This window comes from Caretta caretta, chromosome 6 (genome assembly GCF_965140235.1).
Source record: "Caretta caretta isolate rCarCar2 chromosome 6, rCarCar1.hap1, whole genome shotgun sequence".
Classification (NCBI taxonomy): Eukaryota; Metazoa; Chordata; order Testudines; family Cheloniidae; genus Caretta; species Caretta caretta.
In genome coordinates this window covers 58,003,071-58,020,371 of record NC_134211.1, presented here as the reverse complement: position 1 = coordinate 58,020,371, position 17,301 = coordinate 58,003,071, and the positions used below count along the sequence as shown (strand labels likewise).

Here is a 17,301-nt window from a genome sequence, read left to right as displayed (position 1 = left end):
CCTCTTCCAGCAGCATTCCCTTTCTCCCAGATGCACAGAGGGAAGCAGAGATGGATGGCTCTGTCAAAGAGCTGCAGGCACAGCTTAGTGGGAATAATTGGGAATTTGATTACGTGGTTCTGTGCAGCCGATTAATGTGATTAAAAGGCTAGCAGACAGGATTTAGAGGAGAGGCTGAGCTGGAAAAAGCTGTTCTCCCCTTCCGCACACGGCCCCCCTGCTGGGAGCTGGTGCACTTGATGTGCTCTTGCACCTCATTTCCTCACACCCACATTCAATGACAGCAGCTCCAGCATTCTGCTCGGTGTTGAGCTACCCAGGACTTCACGACAGTCGACAAGCTGCACAGCAAGACCACTCAGAGACTCTCAAAGAGCAGCAGGGGCAGAGCTCGGGGCTCCTGCTCCATAAGTCACATGGGCTAAAGAAGAATCTCCATTACCTGTTTACCTATGACACACAACTGAGCAGTCATATTTCCATCCACAAGAGGACAGTGGTGTGCACCGCCTTACCCAGATAGCTATTATATTATGTTCCTAATGCAGCCAGCAGAGTCAAGGAGAGAGATTTAGACCACCTTGTAATTGATGGAGAAGGGAGTTCATTGGGCTCAGTGTAAACATAGGATAGTTTACAAAGGGCCAAGTTCTGCTGAGTTTAACTTTATGAATTAATAAAACCCAACCCTGCACATCCCATGCACTTATAACAGATAATGGTCTGGATAAGCCTTTACTTTACCTGCCCGTTACCCATACAGGGAGCAGTAACATGTGCTAGCTGAGGCTACAGGAATTAGTATGTTGACCACGCAGATGCAGCTCCTATTCTGATTTCAGCCCAGGCCTTACTTCAGATCAAGGGGAAATGTCCCCTCCATAGGTAGATGATGTCACCTGCAAGTACACAGCATCTGCTAGTAGTTTGTCTGACTGCTGGCACACAGCCTGGCACAGAGTAAAGTGGAGGCACTTGGGCTGCCAGGAGCCCTAACTCCTGCCCAGGTGCCTGGGTGCCTTGCAGCTTCTGGGGAGAATCCAGGGTGCAAGAACACCCCGGCCACACTTCCTCCTGTCCCCAGCCCAATCCTGTTCCCAAGGGCTTTTGCCATGGCTCATAACCATCTCTGCAGCTCCTGCAGAAGGCCTTGTCCATTGGGAGTACCCTCCTGAGGGCCCTATGCAGCTCCTTTAATCTGTCTATCCCACAGCAACTGCAAAGGGGCCATTAGGCAGTGGCTCAGCAGGAGGGGTTTACAAATGGGCTGCATCTCAGAAGTGGAGCAGGGCAGAGTTTCTCTCCTGTGCTCAGCATCCTGGTATCAGCTGCCTGCTGTGGGGTTTGGATGCCTTGGATTTACCACTGTGTTTCAATAGTTTTTCTTTGCAACGTAGCAAGCAGAGCAGCTAATGAATGAACTGGAACCCCTGGGCTGCACAGGAGCCAGCCACAGCTGAATGAGACTAGAGGTGCAGATGCAACCAGCTCCCCTGGCTTTCCAGATTCCCTCTTCTCTGCAGGTCTTGCTGGCTCTCCCTGGCTCAACTCCGCCCTTTGCATGTGAAGCAGGCTGCCATAGAGCTCTCTCCCCCCCCTCACTATTTACATTGCAAAGCAGCCCCCTCCCACTGCTCTGGGTTATATTTAGCTCCCTGGCACAGCCTGTGAGAAGCATCAGGTGCATCCTACCTGCCATCCCTGTGGCCCTGCTGAGAAGCCATGATGCTGTAGCTCCAGCCCTCATTAGCGGCCCATGATTCACCTTGGGGCCTCATTCTCTGCAAAGCAGGCATAGGCGAAGACACGCTGCAGCACTACCAGTCTCCCTGTGGGGCTAATGCCACGCTGGAGACCAGGGCAGGAGATGAGAACTCATCGTTGGACCACTGCAGGAAATAAGCACGAGGCTGCTGCGGCAGGTCCTGCTCTGCCTCAAGAGGCTGTCAGCAAAGAGCGTCAGGATAGAACAGAGGGGCTGACTGGCCCAAGCAGCCCCAGAGGAGAGGGTCTGGCAGGGCAGGAATGAGACCTATTAGCCCCAGCCTTGCTAGAGCAAATGAGGTCCAAGACCTAGGGATTGCTGAGTGTGCAGTTGGGCCAGCTGAGGTGGTCGGTGCTGGAGCTGGCTGCTGCCTTTGGGGGAGTCTCCCAGAGCCCAGGTGGAGCCCTGCTGGTTGAGAAGGAAAAGGGAAACGGATTCACTCCCTGCTGCTCTGCTGGCCTTGCAAGAGCCACAGCACGTTCCCTGTCCTGAGCACATGAGCAACAACAAGCCCGAGCCATGGAGGCAGCTTAGCCTCAGGCTGTCACACTGGCTAACCTCTGGGCCCCTGCGGTTTGCTTTCTGGGATGCAGTGCAAACAGGCCCAGCGGCATAGGCGTAGTTTGACTTCTATATTTGGGGGAGGAAAGGGTCCTAATACTATTAATAATAGGCATAGGTCTCACTGCGGATTTACTGATTGTTAGTGGTACTTAAGTTACAGTGTACTTGAAATCACAAATGCAATTTTCATTCATTATTTAATCACCCGTCATTTTTTGTTTTAACTTATTTGCTGTGTTTACCAGCTACCACCTAAAAATCAACATAGCATAAAAACAAATTATTGAATAAACAGAACCTAGCACTTTCATGTAACTATGTTGTTGATGTTACTAAACTGAAATGAAATCCTTATATAACGTGTCAAAATATGTGTCTTTCAGAAAAACAGGTAGATTAGCTTTTCTCTTTCCCTATGTCACCTTTTTAGAAAGAAATACACCCTGTTCTCCTGGGATGGGAGGGCTTTGTTACTGTTCAATAAAACAAGCGTAAACTGTTTTCTCAGCACAAAACAGACCCTATCCAGTAATTATGATTTTCTTCAGCACATGCAATGCACACATCAAACAAATCCGTTGCCAAAGCCTGCCCCCTTTGCCCATCTGCCTAAGCACCTTCCACTCACATTTAACATTCCCTTGGTCACTCTCCTGGGCTTGACACAGTCAATGCTGTACACTGAGACACTGGGGAAGCAGCTCAAATCTTATGTTCACTTGCTACGATGTGATTAGCATGTGGCCCCTATGTTTAGAGGTCTGTGTTTCAGGGACACGTCTCTTATTTTAAAGGCTAGTAAAACTGAAATGGCCCCATGCTGGAGTTCCGCCACCAGGGTCAGGAGCTGCTCTCCTGCCCTCCCCTTATGCAGCCCATGTGGGGAAACTGACAAAATCTGGGAGCCCCCACTTCTATGCATCAACTCTGTGAAGTACCCAGTGGGGGGGGCAATGCCCTCCCATGCCTGCACCCCCAGTCTCTGCCCATGCCCATCTGCCTGCACAGCCCAGGAGCTGGGAGGCTGGGATGGTGAAGGGAGGCTGATGCTGTGAGCTGCATCCCAAGCATCTGCAGGGAACCTCTGGGGAGGTGCCAAAGACAAGAGTAACCCAAACTGCTGAGATCCCTGAGGCTGCAGCAGGAACAGGCCCAAGCCCAGCCACACAGCCCCCAGGTTTCTGCTGGGGAAAGCAGAGGATGTTCCTCTTCAGGCAGCCAGGGGCTTTGTCACTTGCCATGTGTCTTCTGGGGGAGTCTCTGATTCCCTGGCACCAAGGGGATGATTATTGACTCAGCCAGTGTAACAGGTGAATCCGAATGTGTCACTTCCTCTGCAGGGCTACCTGGGCCAGTGAGCCAGGGAGGGTTCCCCTTTGGGGGCTTGTCTAGGTGTGAGTGCAGGACAGAGTGTGGCCCAATACAGTCAGCCGTACAGGTCTAAAATGAGGCACTCAATCTGGTAAATGGCCTGATTCTCACCGCAGCCAAGCACTCCGGATTGCTGCTGCCAGGCCTGGGAGCAGCAGGTGCCTCGCACCTTGGAAAACCAGCCCACTTCAGCAGAACTGCCTAAATAAAAGGGGATTTGAGCCTAACATTATGTCCCTTACTTTGTCCATTTTGGCCGAAGTGTTGCCCAGAGTCACAGCATGAGTGACTGTCAGAGAGTCAGGCATTAACATCAGGCACCTGCTCAGCCTCCTACCGTGGTGGCAGAGGCAGCAAGAATGGCTGGTGCTTTGGAGGCATTTTCCCAGGGGGGGGCAGTTGTCCCTGAGCCAGTGAGGTTGTGGCATAATTTAGCATCATTAGCAGGGCTGGGACAAACCTGCTGCGGGGAGCACTAACTATAATCTGTGCACTGAGCCCCCGTTCCACCACTCCTTAACCACACAGCTATTTCTGGAAGGCACTGAATATCCGGAGGCTTAAAATATCATTTCTTCTCATTTCAAACCCTTTACATAATGACTGATGTCACTTCTCCCTCGTGCTGGCTAACGGGGCCACAGCAGGCGCTGGGCAAGCTAGTGATGCCAGCAGGTAGGGGCTCAGAAACCCCGTTTTTTCCGCTGGCCAGTGCGCCCCCACATAGTATGAGATCTGCTTTGAGCGGTGTGATGCATGCAATGCTGGGTTTACAATGGCGCCCTGGAGCGGGCCCGTGCTCAGAAGGGGCCCCGGCCTGCTCCACTTGCACTGTGCCCTGAGACCCCACCAGCCCACTGACTCCCCGCTCCCCGTCCACCACTTGCTTCTCTCGGCCTGCCCACCGGCTGGCCAAGGGCTCCTCTCCGCCCCCTGGCCTCACCCTCCAGCTTCTTTCTGCCTCCTGGTCAGAGCCCAGTGCACCTCTGGCTCCGGGCAGTCTCTGCTTCCTACCACCTGTGGGGTCCCACCTACCTCCCTGATGCTGAGCCGCCTGGGACTGATGCAGAAGCCTGGCCAGTCCCGGCCAGTTAGTGTGGGGGGCTTGGCTGGGTGATGGATGGAGCGATTCCCGCCCTGGGACCAGCCCTGGTGGCTCAGCCTGGCAGACACAGTCACCTCCCAGCAGGGCTGGTGAGTGGGGCCGGGAGGCAGGGCGTAGGGGAGTGCGTCTCTGGAGTGCCTGGGGTGGGTGCTGTGCTGTGAGGGGGCGGGGAAGATCTCTGTGTGTTGGGGCAGTAGGGAGTGGGGGTTCTGTGCAGGGTGCTGTGCATTTGTGGCAGGGTCTGGTGGGGGCACTGGGCATAGCGGGTCCGGGGGGGCTTTGGCCGTAGGGAATCGGGGGGAGAAGAAGGGAGGGTTCCTGTGTTGGGTAGGGGGGGCTGTGTGGCACGGAATGGACCCACTCCCGTGGGGAAGGGGCATGCTGGCAGCACAGGGCCAGGCGGGCCATCGTGCGTCTGGCAACTACTGGTTTGTAAATAGTACCCTCGCACTGGTCTGGGCAGAGCGGGGCCACCCCTGCCATGCCATATTGCCCCTGGCTGGCCCCTTACTCTGGGGACCAACCCCCCCTGTGCCATGCTCCATTGCCCCCATGGGGGCCCCATAAATAAGTTTGGTGCTGGGCCCACAAAAGGTTAATCCGGTCCTGGACGCACGGAGGAGACCGTGCTGCACAGCAGTGTCCACACTCAGCAGCTACCCCAAGAGCCCTCTGCACCCTCCCACATCTAAGGCCTTGGGTAAGCACCTACCAAGTCTTACACCATGACTGAGCAATGGCCAAAGGGGGTGCTCAAGTGCAACACGCAGGGCTGCCCTTGTCTAGGGCTGAGCATAGGGGAGAAGAGAGCAAGGGCTACATGCTGCCTGCAGCTCTCTAGCCTGCCAGCAGCCACAGGCTCCATCATGTCCCCACCTCACCCAGCGTTGACCTCTTAATCCAGTATATCATAATGGAATAAATACCCGCACCTGTTCCACGCTGTCCCTAGGGACCAGCCAGGCCTGGTGGCTTCACAGGACCCCTTGGGCACCATCCTGCTTTGAGATACTTTCCCGCCACAGCACCACCATCCTGTTTTTGCTCAGATGCCAGCAATCAAGGATGGTATAAGCAGCTCCTCCTAACCACCGCACAGGAGAGGCGATAATGTCCCGGCAGCTGGGTCCAAAGCCTGATCAGGGTACAAGTGAGATCTCTCTAGTTCTGAATGCCCTGTCAACCCATCACCTTCAAGGAAACACCGTAAAATTCAGTACCACGGGCAGAGTTTCTTCCAAAGAGCCCTGGTGCTGGGCGTCAGAACAAGGGGCATCTGCAGAGCTGTATGGGACCCGGGACTGGAAGAGCAGCAGGGGCTCTGCAGGTCAGGATTGAGGAGTATCAGTAGAGCTGTAAGTGGAAGGAGATCAGGTCTGGCATAGAGGGATGAAAGTGACCCCCAGAAATATTAGAGCTGGAACATGTCCAGGCTGAGTAAATTAGGTTGCAATATGTTCCATTCCTCCCCTGGGGAGTTTGGGATAATTGCAGCCAGCTAATCCGTTCATGCACATCTGGAGGAAAACAGCTAAGAAAGGAAAATCCTGCTCTGTGCCCTCCACTGTGCATGATAAGCCCTCACTCTCGCTGATGGCAGGGCAGAAACATTTTAAAGCAGCTGACAAAGCACCAAACTAAGGCAAATCATCCCCATGGTCCAAACCATGCAGCCTGCTGCACCTCCCAATAAGACATTTTTGTGAGTATGTGGGGGACCCAGAGATCCAGACCCAGTAACATCGTGGGGAGGGGTCTGTCCATGCAGGATTGGGACACCCCTTTTCCCCACTCAGGGACTAGCAACCAGCTGAGTTTGGTCAGCTCCTAGCAGAAGGTTGCCAGATTATCTGTCTTTCTAAGGTACCTGCATGACCTTCCCGTTAGGGCAGTATTTGAGTGCCTTACAATCTTTATCGCATTTAGCCTCATCACATCCCTCTGAGGTAGGGAAGTGCTAATATCTCCACAGGGAACTGAGGCACAAAGAAATCAAGTGACTTGCCCAAGGTCATATAGGAAGCCTGTGGCAAAGCAGAGAACTGAACCCAGGTCGCCTCAGGCCTAAGTGAGCATCCTAATCACAGGACCAGCCCTCTACTCTGCATGTCTCCTTTGCCTAAGATATTTAGACTCTGAGCGCAGCAGGGCAGACTCTGTGACTCATCAGGCCCCCTGTGACTCATCAGGCCCCCCTGATGAATAATCTATCACACAGAGCCCAGGGGAGAATGCAGGATTCAGTGGGATCGGTTATCCAAGCCAGCTCACAGGAAAGCAAGCCTTTCCCCTTTTGACCCAATCCCACAGAGTCTAAGCATCCCAAAGTCCGTATTGTATGTGCCCCATCCTACTCAGGGCAAGCAGTGCTAGATCGTGTGTCTCTTCTCATTTACACCAGTAAGACTGAGGCGCGATTGCATAGAGATCAATGGCGTTACACCAGGGTTCAAATGGTGAGAGAGGACAATCAGGCCCCAGCCCTTCCTTCACCTCCTGGAGGAGGGAGAATGGAGTCTGAGCTACTGGAGGCACCAAGACATGAGTAGAGCCCTAGACAGGAGGCTGGAGCTACTCAGGAATAAAAACTCAACTAGGTATCCAGACAGGGGATGTGTGTGGCAACAGCTCACAGAAGTCGGCAGCCTCATTAGGGGCCATGAAGAGTAGCAAGAACGCCATCCCTCCCCCCGGATAACTTTTCTTGGGTGTAGAGGATGGGGGAATGGGGAGCAGAGCAAACTCAATGGAAGAAGAGCCATGCAGGGAGCACATCATTCCACATTGGGTCCCTTTGCAACAACGTGCTTCAGAAGGTTTCCCAGGCCAGACCTAGAGAACCAGCATCAGCTCCCTCAGCGCCCTATCACTGCTCAGGGGTTTTGAGCTCCCAGGCTGGCTGCAGCTGAGGCCCACTGACCTTGTGGGAGACAAGTGGGAGAGGAAGAACAATTTCTCAGCTCAGACCAGGAGAGCCTAACAACGAGGAGAGGGAGGAAAATGGCACCACGGAGGGCAAAGTAACTGCCAAGGCCATTGTGACGATGTGACTCAGCAGGGAGGGGGGAGTGTTGACCTGGGAATGTGCCCTGGGGATGGGAGACCTGAGAGCCTGTCACCTGAGCCAGGAGGGGGAGGGGGAGGTAACACCTCTGCCCAGGAATGTGAACAGAGGCTGCAGCAGGGAACCTGGTGGGTGGGTTTAGTTGGCAGTTTGGGAGGCTGGGGAGAGGAACACAGGGAACCCCAGGGCTGGGGTCTAAGCTCCCTGCTCCCCCAGAAGGACGTGATTGAGGGGTCCTGGTTGTACCCACAAGCTCTGTTGTGGACTGTGTTCCTGTTGTCCAATAAACCTTCTGTTTTACTGGCTGGCTGAGAGTCTCAGTGGATCCCAGGAAGAGGGGTGCAGGGCCTGGACTCCCCCACACTCCGCGACAACTGGTGGCAGCGGTGGGATCTACTGCACCCCGTGAACGGCGCTTCCTGCAGTAAGTGACTGGGGAACAGTAAAACGAAGGGGAATTGACGGGGACCAGGCGTGCTGAAGATTCAGAGAGAGACGGTTTCGGGGGGCGGCTAACCCCTGGGAATGTGTGACCAGAGAGAAAGACTTTTGCAGTAACAGGGTCCCCCGGGGGATTGCAGCGAGCGGTCCCAGGGGCGGAGGAGTCTGTAGCTCGACCCTGGCAAAGAGGTGGTGACCTCAAGAAGGACTGGCACACTAAGGGCTTTTCCTGGAAACCGTGGGAAGCTGCCCGGCCTGCGAGTGGCCAGCAGGGAGATGTACGCTAAACGCCTTAAGAGTGACCTGGTGGAGCTGTGCAGGCAGAGGGGGCTGCGCATCGGGAGGTCCACCAAGGAACAACTGATTGCCCAGTTGGAGGAGAGGGATCGCTTGGATGACCCGATCCCTGTCCCTGAGGGGAGCCGCCCGGCAGACGCAGCGTGGGCCCCGGGGCCTGACCGGGCTGGGAGGGGTCAGACTGCTGCCGAGGACATCCCGAGACCCTTCCTACCTATGCCTGGGGGAGGGGTTGGGGGAAGCCCAGTGAATACCGAGGGCACCCTGACCCCAGCACCCAGCAGGGGATCCTCCCGGCGGAGCTCCCCATCCCTGGAGCGGAGGTGGCTGGAATGGGAGAGGGAGATGAAAATGAGGGAGCTGGAGGATCATGAAAAACAACGTCAACATGAGGAGAAACAACGTCAACATGAGCAGGAGGAGAAGGAGAAACAACGTCAACATGAGCAGGAGGAGAAGGAGAAACAACGTCAACATGAGCAGGAGGAGAAGGAGAGGGAGCGTCAGGAGAAGGAGAGGGAGCGTCAGGAGAAGGAGAGGGAGCGTCAGGAGAAGGAGAAACAAAGACAGCATGAACTGGAGCTGGCCAGGCTGAAGAGCAGTGGGGCCCCGGCTGTGGTGAGTGAGGGGGGACCCAAGACTGCAAGGAACTTTGATAAGTGCTTCCTGGCCCAGCGTAAGGAGGGGGAGGACATAGATAGCTTCCTGACGGCCTTTGAGAATGCCTGTGAGCTGCACAGGGTTGACCCTGCAGACAGGCTCCAGTTTCTCACCCCCTTACTGGACCCCAAAGCCGTGGAGGTGTACAGCCGGATGACAGGGCCGGAGGCAGGGGACTATGAACTGTTCAAACAGGCCCTGCTCCGTGAGTTTGGGCTGACCCCCGAGATGTACCGGAGAAGGTTCCGGAGTCAGCGTAAAACGCCTGAGGTCACCTACCTACAACTGGCCAACCGGATGCAGGGGTATGCCCGCAAGTGGACAGCTGGGGCCCGAGCTAAAGAGGACCTGCTTGACCTAATTGTACTGGAGCAACTGTATGAACAGTGCCCTTCCGACCTGAGGCTGTGGTTGGTGGACAAAAAGCTCGAGAACCCCCAGCACGCAGGGCAGCTGGCCGACGAGTTTGTGAACAGTCGGTCAGGGGGTAGCCGGGAGGAGTCCCAAAAGAACAGGCCCCCCCCGATGCAGAGAGAGAGTCACCAGGGGGCCTCCCAGCGGGGAAATAGGGAGAACCCCCTCCCAAGGGGAACGCCTGGCGTCGGGCCCCTCCGACCCGCTCGAGGGGACCAACGTGACCTGAGCTGCTATCACTGTGGCCAGAGAGGCCACATACGGTCCCAGTGCCCTGGGCTCAGGGACAAACTGAGCAGACCCAACCTACCCAGGGTTAATTGGGTAGGGACCCAGCTGGACGAGGGGCAGACGACCCAGGAAAGGGGGCCTACCAGTTTACCACCTGCTCAGGAGGGAAGAGTACCCCAGGCCAGCTCCACCAGAGGGCTGGAGGCTCTGGACTCAGGGCGCTCAGTTTACAGGGTGGGCGCGGGGCTGTCCCTCCGGAGAGAGTGCCTTGTTCCCCTGGAGGTGGATGGGAGGAAGGTCAATGGATACTGGGATACGGGCGCGGAGGTGACGCTGGCCCGGCCCGAGGTGGTGGCCCCAGATCGGGTGGTGCCCAACACCTACCTGACCCTGACAGGGGTGGGCGGGACCCCATTTAAGGTGCCCGTGGCAAGGGTACACCTGAAATGGGGGGCCAAGGAGGGCCCCAAGGATGTGGGGGTACACCACCATTTGCCCACTGAAGTTTTGATGGGGGGAGACCTAGAGGACTGGCCAAGCAAGCCCCAGACCGCCCTGGTTGTGACCCGTAGCCAGAGCCGGCGAGGGCCACTGCTCCCTGACCTCGGGGAGGGTACCGCACCGGAGGCGCAGGACCCTACCCTGGTGGGAAGGGAGGGCCGAGGGGCACGGCTCAGAGAGGCTGAGGCCTCAGACCTGGCCACTGAGGGGGAACCGGGCCCCATCCCTTCCCCAGCTGCTGAGTTCCAGGCCGAGTTGAGGAAAGATCCCTCCTTGCGGAAGCTCAGGGACCTGGCCGACCTCAGGGTGGTACGGACCATGAGGAGAGGCTGCCAGGAGAGGTTCCTGTGGGAGAAGGGGTTCCTGTACCGAGAATGGGCTCCCACAAGGGAAGTAGAGTCCTGTGGGATCAGGAGGCAGCTGGTGGTCCCCCAGAAGTATCGCCGCAAGCTCCTGTACCTGGCCCATGACATCCCCCTCGCAGGGCACCAGGGAATCCGGCGCACCCGGCAGAGGTTGCTACAGAACTTTTACTGGCCCGGGGTCTTTACCACGGTCCGGCAGTATTGCCGGTCCTGTGACCCCTGTCAGAGGGTGGGGAAGGCCCGGGACAAGGGGAAAGCGGCTTTGAGACCTTTGCCCATCATAGAGGAGCCTTTCCAGAAGGTGGCCATGGACATCGTGGGGCCTCTCAGCAAGACGACCCGGTCGGGGAAGAAATACATTCTGGTGGTGGTAGATTTTGCCACCCGCTACCCCGAGGCAGTGCCCTTAGCTTCCATTGAAGCAGACACCGTGGCCGATGCGCTCCTGACCATTTTCAGCCGAGTGGGGTTCCCCAAGGAAGTCTTGACAGACCAAGGCTCCAACTTCATGTCGGCCCTGCTCCGGTGCTTGTGGGAGAAATGTGGGGTCCGGCACGACTGGGCCTCAGCTTATCACCCCCAGTCCAACGGGCTGGTGGAGAGGTTTAACGGGACGCTAAAGATGATGCTGAAAACCTTTATGCACCAGCACCCGCAGGATTGGGACAAGTACTTACCTCACCTGCTGTTCGCGTACAGGGAGGTGCCCCAGGAGTCTACCGGATTTTCGCCTTTCGAACTGTTATATGGAAGGAGGGTGAGGGGCCCCCTGGACCTGATGAGAGACGAGTGGGAGGGGAAGGCCACTCCCGATGGAGAGTCAGTGGTGGAGTATGTCCTGATCTTCCGAGAGAGACTGGCTGATCTCATGGGCCTGGCCAGGGAGAATCTGGCCAGAGCCCAGAAGAAGCAGAAGGTCTGGTATGACCGCACGGCAAGGGCCCGTGCCTACGCCACCGGGGATCCGGTGATGGTTCTCATCCCTGTTAGAAAGAACAAACTACAGGCCGCCTGGGAGGGCCCTTTCAAGGTCGTCAAGCAGCTCAATGAGGTAAACTATGTGGTGGAGCTGTCGAACCGGGCGCACCACCGCCGGGTGTACCATGTGAATATGATGAAGCCATATTATGCCAGGGGGAATGTGGTGTTGGCCGTGTGTGGACAGTGGGAAGAGCAGGGAGATGACCCTTTAGTAGATCTATTCCCTGGGACCAGAGCTGGTTCCCCCCTGGAAACAATCCCCCTCTCGGATCAGCTAACCCCTGCCCAGCAAGCTGAGGTCAGGGGGGTGCTGCATCCGTACCGACAGCTGTTTTCCAACCAGCCTGGACGCACTAATCTGACTGTCCACCGGGTGCAGACAGGGTCGCACCCGCCGATAAGATGCTCCCCCTTCCGAGTCACAGGGAAAACTGCTCAGGACCTGGAAAGAGAGGTCCGGGACATGCTGGCTTTGGGGGTGATCCAGCCATCGGCCAGCCCTTGGGCCTCGCCGGTGGTGCTGGTCCCCAAAAAGGACGGGTCGGTCCGGTTCTGCGTGGACTATCGGAAGCTCAATGCCATCACTGTATCTGATGCCTACCCCATGCCCAGGCCGGACGAGCTCCTAGACAAACTGGGAGGAGCTCGGTACCTCACCACCATGGACCTTACAAAGGGCTACTGGCAAGTGCCGCTGGATGCAGATGCCCGACTGAAATCGGCCTTTATCACCCCTCTGGGGCTCTATGAGTTCCTGACCCTGCCTTTCGGCCTCAAGGGAGCGCCGGCCACCTTCCAGCGCCTGGTGGACCAGCTCCTGAGGGGGATGGAGAGTTTTGCCGTGGCGTATATTGATGACATCTGTGTCTTTAGCCAGACCTGGGAGGACCACGTGTCCCAGGTTAGACAAGTGCTGGACCGACTCCAGGGGGCTGGGCTGACTGTAAAAGCGGAGAAGTGCAAGGTGGGGATGGCGGAAGTGTCTTACCTGGGCCATCGGGTGGGGAGCGGCCGCCTAAAGCCGGAACCAGCCAAGGTGGAGGTGATCAGAGACTGGCCCGCTCCCCACACCAAAAAGCAGGTCCAAGCCTTTATTGGGATGGCAGGATACTACCGAAGATTTGTGCCCCACTTTAGCGCCATAGCCACCCCCATCACTGAGCTATGCAAGAAGGGGAAGCCAGACAAGGTGGTCTGGACCGAGCAGTGCCAGGTGGCTTTCCGGGCGCTGAAGGAGGCTCTGGTCAGTGGCCCAGTTCTGGCGAACCCGGACTTTGACAAGGCCTTTGTGGTGTTCACCGACGCCTCCGACACGGGACTGGGGGCGGTGTTAATGCAGGAGGATGAAAAGGGGGAGAGACACCCCATCGTGTACCTGAGCAAGAAGTTGCTACCCCGGGAGCAACACTACGCAGCCATCGAGAAGGAGTGCCTGGCCATGGTGTGGGCCCTCAAGAAACTAGAGCCCTATCTCTTCGGGCGACACTTCACCGTCTACACCGACCACTCTCCCCTGACCTGGCTGCACCAGATGAAAGGAGCCAACGCCAAGCTCCTGAGATGGAGCCTGCTCCTGCAGGATTACGACATGGACGTGGTCCACGTGAAGGGAAGTGCCAACCTGATAGCGGATGCGCTGTCCCGGAGAGGGGGCCCCGAACTTCCCCAGGTCACTGGTCACAGTGACCCCGCTCAGTTCAGTCTCGAAGGGGGGAGAGATGTGACGATGTGACTCAGCAGGGAGGGGGGAGTGTTGACCTGGGAATGTGCCCTGGGGATGGGAGACCTGAGAGCCTGTCACCTGAGCCAGGAGGGGGAGGGGGAGGTAACACCTCTGCCCAGGAATGTGAACAGAGGCTGCAGCAGGGAACCTGGTGGGTGGGTTTAGTTGGCAGTTTGGGAGGCTGGGGAGAGGAACACAGGGAACCCCAGGGCTGGGGTCTAAGCTCCCTGCTCCCCCAGAAGGACGTGATTGAGGGGTCCTGGTTGTACCCACAAGCTCTGTTGTGGACTGTGTTCCTGTTGTCCAATAAACCTTCTGTTTTACTGGCTGGCTGAGAGTCTCAGTGGATCCCAGGAAGAGGGGTGCAGGGCCTGGACTCCCCCACACTCCGCGACAGCCATTCCAGTGTCCTCAGGAGGCAGCTGTGCAGATGTGTGGGGCCTACCCTGCTATGGAAGGGCCTGGAAAAGCCATAGCCCCATGGATAGAGAAGAAGGGAAGCAGGAGGGGGCAGTTAGAGGAGAAGCGGGAGAGGGGCTGTAGGGATAGTAGTGGGGAAACAGTCCGAGGGAGGGACTGTTTTCCCTGGGCAGAGGTTGTGGGGGGCCCCTATTTGATCTGTACTTCCCAGGATTGCTGAGGTCAGACAGAGGCACAGGGGCCAGAAAGTCTGGGGCAAGTAGCAGCCTGGCCCTAGTACCAGACTGTGGGGGAAATTTAAAGTGACAAGCATGATGGAGGAAAGAGCCGAAAGGCCCAGGTCAGTGAGAATACAGGTTACCAGCTATTGAACCAAGAGACACCCCTCACCACCACCCTCTCTCTTGGCAGTGGTGACTCTCCCCACTCACAGCAATTTGGAACAAGGTCCCTCAATGGGACAGGTACACCAGGGCTCAGCTCCCACAGCCTCTTGTGTAAAATAACCCCACGCAGACATGGGTCAGTGAGGGGGGGTCAGCAGGTGCCCCCAGAGTCACACACATTGGGGCACAAGCACATCTCTCTGTTACCCCAGGAGATGACCTCAGGAATCAGGGATGGGAAAAGAAGCTTCTGTTGCGTAGAAGGTCCCACACGCTCCTGCAGTGAAGGGCTGACACTGTTTTGCAGCTCCCTGCTGCTGTGAAGGGAGCAGGGGAGCCGTGAAGGTTCCCAGGACTGGCCGGGGAAGCTTCCATCACTAGGTTTGCATTAGCCCCAAAGTGGTGCAGAGAGGGGGAGGCTCCTACCTGTAGGACAGCTGCTTTCTGAAGGCCAGGTTCAGGAACTGCTCCTCCATCTGTGCCCTTGCAGCTGGGCTGTCTGCCTCTCTGACTCCTCTCATCTCGTCCAATTGAGAGTCCAAGTCCTGGTACAGTTGGAGGCCTGCAGGAGGCATCAGTCCTACACTCCCTTCTCTTGCCGCCCCTTGGGGGTTTCCCTTGGTCCCCCCATCCTCTCTGGCTGACACGCAGCCTCTCCAGCTACGGGGTGCTTCAGCCATTCCCAGCGGTGATATGAATATCCAACTGGACACCTTCCCAGAAGAGTCCTGCTCCTTCTGTGCACGCTGCCTGGTATGCTCAGTCCAGCCCCACGGTGATGCTACACCCCACTTCCCTCTCTAGGGCCCCAGTGAGGTTCCTGGGGTGGCTTGAGTTTCCTGGGAAGAAAAAAAAAACAGTCCAACTTTTTGCCAATCTTATTTATCAGCTTCCTGGCTGGATGGTTAACGCAGCTCAGAATCTGCAATTCAGCCTCACTCTGTCTCCTCTGCCCCTTGGAGAGTGGTCAGCAAAAAGCAAACCGGAACAGTCTGGATGGGGGAAACCCAGGCACGGCTGAGCTCCTTGGCTGAGATCTGCTTGGCCCAGCAAAGGCAGGAGGATGAAGGCGAGGAGGGTGAACAAGAAACAGTCCTGATTAGAAACAGGGATCCAGGGAGGCAACACAGCCGTGAAGAGCACAGCTCCCACCAGGAGAAGGGCAGCCCAGCTCTTCCGCTGCTGGGAGAAGGGGTCAGGGCTGAGTCACCAGGGACCTCCGTGTCTCCTCCAACAGCAGCCAAACTCAGAAGCAAAAAAGAGCAAGGTGCCTGTGCACAGCTCCTGCAGCAGCCAGAAGACAGACAACGCACAGAGGGAGGGGGAAAGGGGCTGTGCTAATGCTTCACCGGAGCGCAGTGTCACCTAGAGACACTCCGAAACTGGCACATACCCCTGTGGAGCCCAGAGAGGTGCAGAGACCTGGGAAGACTGCACAGCCCTCACTGCTCTCAGCCAGGGCTCCCCCTCTGACTGACATACCATTCTGGCTCAGTCTCTCCTCATTGAGCTAGCTGCCCAGTCAAGTTACCAAGACATGCAAATTCACACGCAGTGAGATTTGATTGGCCTGAAAAGCTGCACACGGCTGCCAAAGAGTTACGAAGAGTTGCACTGCTCTAGGCTCTGACGTGGGGTGGGGCTGTGGTGTGCAGCATGCCCAGGGCAGGGCTTCACCCTGTGTGTGTGTGGAGGTGAATGCCCAGTGGTAGGTAGGTCCATGCTGTTTCAGTGACTCTCCTTCTCTCAGGCTCAGGACCAGCCCCAGCGCCAGCCCCAGCCCCAGCCCCAGCCCCAGCCTCAGCTCCTGCTTGTCTCTTTTTGATGAAAAGTAATTTCGCATCCCTGGTCATCTGAGGACTTGCCGTGTGTCTCCCTCGTGTCCAGACCCCGGAGCAGAAAGTGCCTCCCTGGCCATCTCTCCTTCTCCTGCTGGTTGCAGTCGCTCCTTGCTGCCCTGGTCCTACTCCCCTCATTGATGCCACTCACCCCAGTGAGTGCCATTCTCACTCCCCATCATCACCTCTCAGTTGGTACCCAGGGCAGCCCTGCTGCAACAGCACGGGAATCAGCCTGAGTTTGTCTCCCACCTGCGAAGGCTCTTTCCAATCCCAGGAGCTCCCACCCTTGCCTTCTTCCTCCCTCAACCCCATTGGCTTCACTGGCCTTCCAGCCAAAGGGGGTGAACAGAGCTCATCAGCATGTGTCTGAGAGTGCTTGCTGGAGAGTGACATGAGGTGCTCCCACGCCCACTCCTGGTCCAAATGCAGAATGGAGGATCATGCAAACACAAGCTAGAAAAGCCCATCCCCATCCTCAGGGACCAGGACAGGACCCTCCAGTCTAGTTGCCAGAACTTTGTCCAGCCTTAAGTATCACTTGTGACATTTCCCCCTTGTTCTTCCCTTGCTTGGGGTTTACACCTTACAGATGCTCTGCACAGTGATCAAGCCCAGCTCCACCCACCCCACCCACGTAGTCGTGACTTGTCACATAGCCAAGCTCCCAACACGCAGCTCTTCTCTCTCTGTGCATGAGTCAGCTCCACCAGCCCCCAAATACATTTTGTTCCTCTTCTCTGGATTCCCTCCAGTTGATCATCAGCTTTTCCCAAGCTACATTCTCTGGGTGGAATTAACACCCAAAAGTTGCAGACATTCTCTGTCCCTGACAAAGTCAGTGCATTCTTTGTTTGCCAGCTGGGCTGAGAGCCGACTGTGTGTTGTGCAGTGTGTTTCCTGCTTGCATTGATGTGTGATTGTTTTATGGTTTATTGCTCCCTACAGTATTGCAGCACAATGGAAGAAAGGGCCATTTTTTTGGTACAGAGGTCCACAGGGCTCAACATGGTATCCCAGGTGAGGTCTCGCCAGAGGATGACTAACCCCTTCCTGCTCTGGGACTGAGGCCTTTGAGTACCCAGCTCAAGAATTTCACCGGTGTTTCGTGGCCATATCGTTGCAAACTACTATCCCGTTTTCTGCCCCACACCTCAGGTCATTTTTCTCCAGCT

General features: G+C 56.5%; 1 protein-coding gene across 2 annotated transcripts in view; it reads right to left on the bottom strand.

Annotated features, from left to right (window-relative positions):
- DGKZ (diacylglycerol kinase zeta) overlaps window positions 1–14,991 on the bottom strand; it is a 107,635-nt gene extending 92,644 nt beyond the window's left edge. The window contains exon 1 of one of the 2 annotated variants that reach the window (XM_048853203.2): window positions 14,715–14,991. In XM_048853203.2, the coding sequence (XP_048709160.1) occupies window positions 14,715–14,968 (254 nt within the window). In that variant the 5' untranslated portion in view covers window positions 14,969–14,991. The remainder of the gene's footprint in view (window positions 1–14,714) is intronic. The other variant, XM_048853205.2, reaches the window with a different exon arrangement.
- Between the last annotated feature and the right edge of the window lie 2,310 nt (window positions 14,992–17,301).